Below are 4019 nucleotides of genomic sequence, written 5' to 3' on the forward strand. Positions count from 1 at the left end.
CAGACAGGTAAGTCTGTTGAGGGTAGACACTGAGCCAAGTTCACACGGGGCCAGTGAGGGCATGAGGAGGCCCCTTTTCTGACACAGCACAGGAAAGTGGGCAGGAGGGCAGATGTCTCCAGGAGGAAGGGCCCACCCTGTTCTGGGCTTCTGCAGATTGGGTCCTGCTCCCTCCCCACAGACTCTCCACTGTCCCCCACGCCTCCTCCTCTGCTCTGCAGATCTGCCCCATATACCCTGCTGGAACCAGTAGTCATGCCGGACACACCCGTGGAGGACTCCCTCTTCCAAATCATACACTGCTTCCACCACTATGCTGCCCGGGAAGGGGACGTGGAGACCTTGTCCCTGGAGGAGTTGAAAGCCCTGCTCCTGGATAGCGTGCCTCGCTTCATGGACACCTTGGTATGTTGGGTCTGGGGCTGGAGTGGGAGATGAAGGGAGGACCGAAGTGCCCAGAACGTGCTGTTTGTGGGGTTGGAAGTGAGTGGTGAGGTGGTGAGGTGGAAGTAGCTGACTCCCAGGAGAACCTCCTGTTCCTGGAAGGAGGATGGAAGAGGGAGGGTGTGCAGAGGGCAGGGTTTGCTCTATTGCCTGTCCTTCCCTCCTCTGAAGTCACCTGCTTGGTTTCACTCCAGCCCATGAAGAGCTAGTCTCTGAGACTTGGCCTGATACCACAGCTGCCGATTCTGCTGCCTCCTGTGAGCATGGGCTCAAAGCTGTTCTCTGTTCACAAGCCTCTTTAATCAGTGACACCTGCCCTAGACTCAGACCCTCTCGGTGAGGCCTTGAAGCCTAAGTCCCTTCGCCAGTGCCTCTGCCGTGAGCCTGGAGTGGGTAACTTAGGCTATGGAGGCTGCCCTCGTCTGGTGGGCATGGGAAATAGAACCTCTTCCACTTCCCAGGCCTCAGGCTTCTTAGAGCTGGGTGGGGCCAGCTGGGCTTACAGAGCCTGCTTGTCTAGTCTGTTAGTCCTAATCCCCAACTACTGTAGTTCTTAGAGACTGCATCACGGAAGAAAAGTGTGATGCTGCCTTCTGAACTCTATGGTGTCCCAGGCTCTCCGGCCTGCCATCTCTAGAGGAAGCGAGACTCAACTCATTCCTCCAAAATATCTTCTTCACATACCTCCTTTTGAGAAAGAATGTAAAAGACAACCTCACTCTCTCTCTGGAATGTTCCTCTGAGAGCTCAGAAGGCAGCGGGGCGCGGAAGTTCCTTACTAATTGTTTTTAGGAAATCCTTTCCCTTCTGGGGAGAACTCCTTGAGGGCTTTCCTAGATTGCCCAGCCCTGCGATCATGGAGCTTGGGTCTGCCTTTGCTGTAGGGCTTTGGGAACAGACACAGGGGCACAGCTGGCAGATTTGGTAAGGATGGGCATTGATGAGGGTTCTGGTCTTCTCTGGTTAGGAAGCTTCGTGGATGTGATGGGGTTATAATGTGATGGGGTTATAATGTGATGGGGTTATAATGTGATGGGGTTATAGGATGGAGGGGCTGCTGCAGGGAGAGAAGCTGCTGACCCTCCCACGGGGATGGGCAACTGCCCTCCAGGTCTGCAGCTACTCACAAATTACCTTCCGTCCCTCAGCTACTCACAAATTACCTTCCGTCCCTCAAATGCTTCCCAGATGTTCCCTTCTGAACTTGAGCGTGCCCAAGTACACCAGGAAAATCTTGCTGAAACCCACTTTTTCTGCCACTCCCTAGTTCTCCTCCACACCTACCTGTCCCCATCTGTCACATACCTTCTCTCAAAGCAAGAACCCCGACATTCCTCTTGCTCTTCACCCCATCTCAAACAGCCCCTCCTGTGCCGTTCCGATCTCCAGCCTCAGGAACCTCTGCTTGGACATGGTGGACAGCTCCAGTGGCCATTTCTCTGTCCTTCCCTGCATTCTGTACTCTATAGGTGAACCAGGTAGAGTTTCATAAACATGCCTAGGCAGGTAGCACAGCACACAGAGATATGCTCTGCTTGGAAATGGTCCTGCAGTCAGTCACATGGGAGATATGTGTCTGTATGGAAACAGGTTGGCCTTCCCTTTAAGGAGCTCTCAGTGTGGAGAAAGGAGACAGTGTCTTACCTTCAGGAAGACTGTGCAGGTGTCTCTCTAGGAGAGCATGCAGGTAGCTGGGAAGACAAAGTACAGCCACTGAGTGTACGTGATTTGGGGCTGGGGACTCCAGGCTGCTGACTGCTATTCAGGAACTGCTCACAGTTCTCCTGTGAAAGGGCCATTTTTGGTCTCTTATTTGTGCCCATGCCACTTTAGGTCCAGTGACCCAAGGTGTCCACTGACACCTGTGCCTCTTCAGCCTGATTTTGTAGCATGTGGTGATCTCATCACTGACACTCTGCATGAGGGCTGGTTTCCTGAATTCTCCTTGTAGGGGGACAGTGGTGCTGCTGCGATCTTTCCGTCTCCAGCAGGAGGAGGGGTCTGGAGGATAGGTGTACTGGGTGCTCAGTGGTGTTGATCCTCTTTGTATTCCTCAGGGCCGCAGGCAGCCATACTACATCACGGAGCTGTTCCGGGCGGCTGACAAAAACAAGGACAACCAGATCTGCTTTGATGAGTTCCTGTACATCTTGGGCAAACTGGTGAAGGACTACCATCTACAGTTCCACAGGCAGCTGTGCACACACTACTGTGCCCAGCACAGCCTCTACTAGGGGAGGCCAGACAGTCTCCCACCACTGCAGTCTGTTCGGGGAGGTGTGGCTTGACTACAAACAGCTTGCAAAACTCAGCTATGTATTTCTTCTTATGTGTGCGCACATGTATACAAATAATATCACAAACATTCCCAGGACAGACCCAGGGCATGGCTCTGGGTATCCATGAATGTTTGGTGAAAGAAGTTTAGTCTTTACTATGTGGAACATCATTTGGGGGCAGAAGACATGCTCCTGCCTTAGGTGATCCCTTGCTTGAGTGGGGAATACTGGTCAAGAAGATATAAATCGCAGTGGAGACTCAGGTAGTGTGTCTGGGAACAGCAGAGAGCTGTCTGGAAATAAATGTCCAAGGGAACACGTGCGCTTCATTTACTCAGGTGGACATTGACGTTTGAAAATGGGGTAGTGGAACTTGGGCACTTTAGAGGATGCATCAGGTGGGGAGAACTTGGAGACTCAATAAGGGGTTCCTGCCCATTCTGGACTTGTGCAATGTGGACAGGTCAGTAGCTGCACAGAGGGACAGAAGGAAGAGAGGAGAGAAGGAGAGACATGTAAATGTCAAAGTCCAAGTCTTCAAGGACAGATCGAGGGAGAGGAGAGGTCCAGAGTGAGACCCAGGTATCTGCCACTGGTGATCCTGGGGAAGATGATGTTGGTTGTTGACCTGGGCATGACCCGTGTCAGCATGGGAGCCAGTGTGTTAGGGAGCACTGTCCACTGGGTTCTGTGTACGTTGAGTCAGAGGGGCAAGGCAAGGTAAGTACCTGCAAAGCCAGCAATCCAGCCCAACAAAGCAACAGACACCTGCCACGCGAAGAGTGATGAACAGAAGCTGGGAGTTGTCTGGAGGAAAGAGGGGTTGGGTGCGGTGATGACTGATGTTTCTCCTGACTCTGAGCTATTCATGACTCAATGGGCCAAGTCCTCCCGTGGTCCCTGCCCTCCTTGCTACCCAACTCTGTCATTCTTTTTCTTCCTGGAAGCCCAGAGATTAGGGAGGAATTCTTCAGGAAGTGTTTCTTTGCCTCCAGACATTTTTAGTGCCCATCTTGGTGGCCTGTCTTTTCTGAAGACTCCAGATCCCGAGTTTTCTGATAGCAGGGACTCATCACATTGCTTTCCTATGGGCAGATGTTTGCATCCTTTCCCCCTGAGAGAAAGTTCCAGAGAGGAACATACTTCTGTCTCTCTCTAGTTGGCCTAGTGTCCTCATACGACTGATTCAGCAGGTTTTTGAGGAAGGAAATCAGGGAGGGGACCCATGGAACTGAAATCTAGTGACTTAGCCCTATGGCCCTCCTGGGACACCCCGTGATTACTTCTTGTTCATGT

General features: G+C 52.3%; 1 protein-coding gene across 1 annotated transcript; it reads left to right on the top strand.

Moving 5' to 3' along the window:
- The first annotated feature begins 229 nt into the window (after positions 1-229).
- On the top strand, positions 230-2995 carry LOC128106714 (protein S100-A15A). Its single transcript, XM_052732241.1, has 2 exons — positions 230-405; positions 2502-2995. The coding sequence occupies exons 1-2, from the start codon at positions 256-258 to the stop codon at positions 2676-2678; spliced, it is 327 nt and encodes a 108-aa protein (XP_052588201.1). The 5' UTR covers positions 230-255; the 3' UTR covers positions 2679-2995.
- Positions 2996-4019: the final 1024 nt, after the last annotated feature.

The sequence above is a fragment of the Peromyscus californicus genome, unplaced genomic scaffold, assembly GCF_007827085.1.
Source record: "Peromyscus californicus insignis strain IS unplaced genomic scaffold, ASM782708v3 Scaffold_9__1_contigs__length_137607984, whole genome shotgun sequence".
NCBI classification, from domain to species: Eukaryota; Metazoa; Chordata; class Mammalia; order Rodentia; family Cricetidae; genus Peromyscus; species Peromyscus californicus.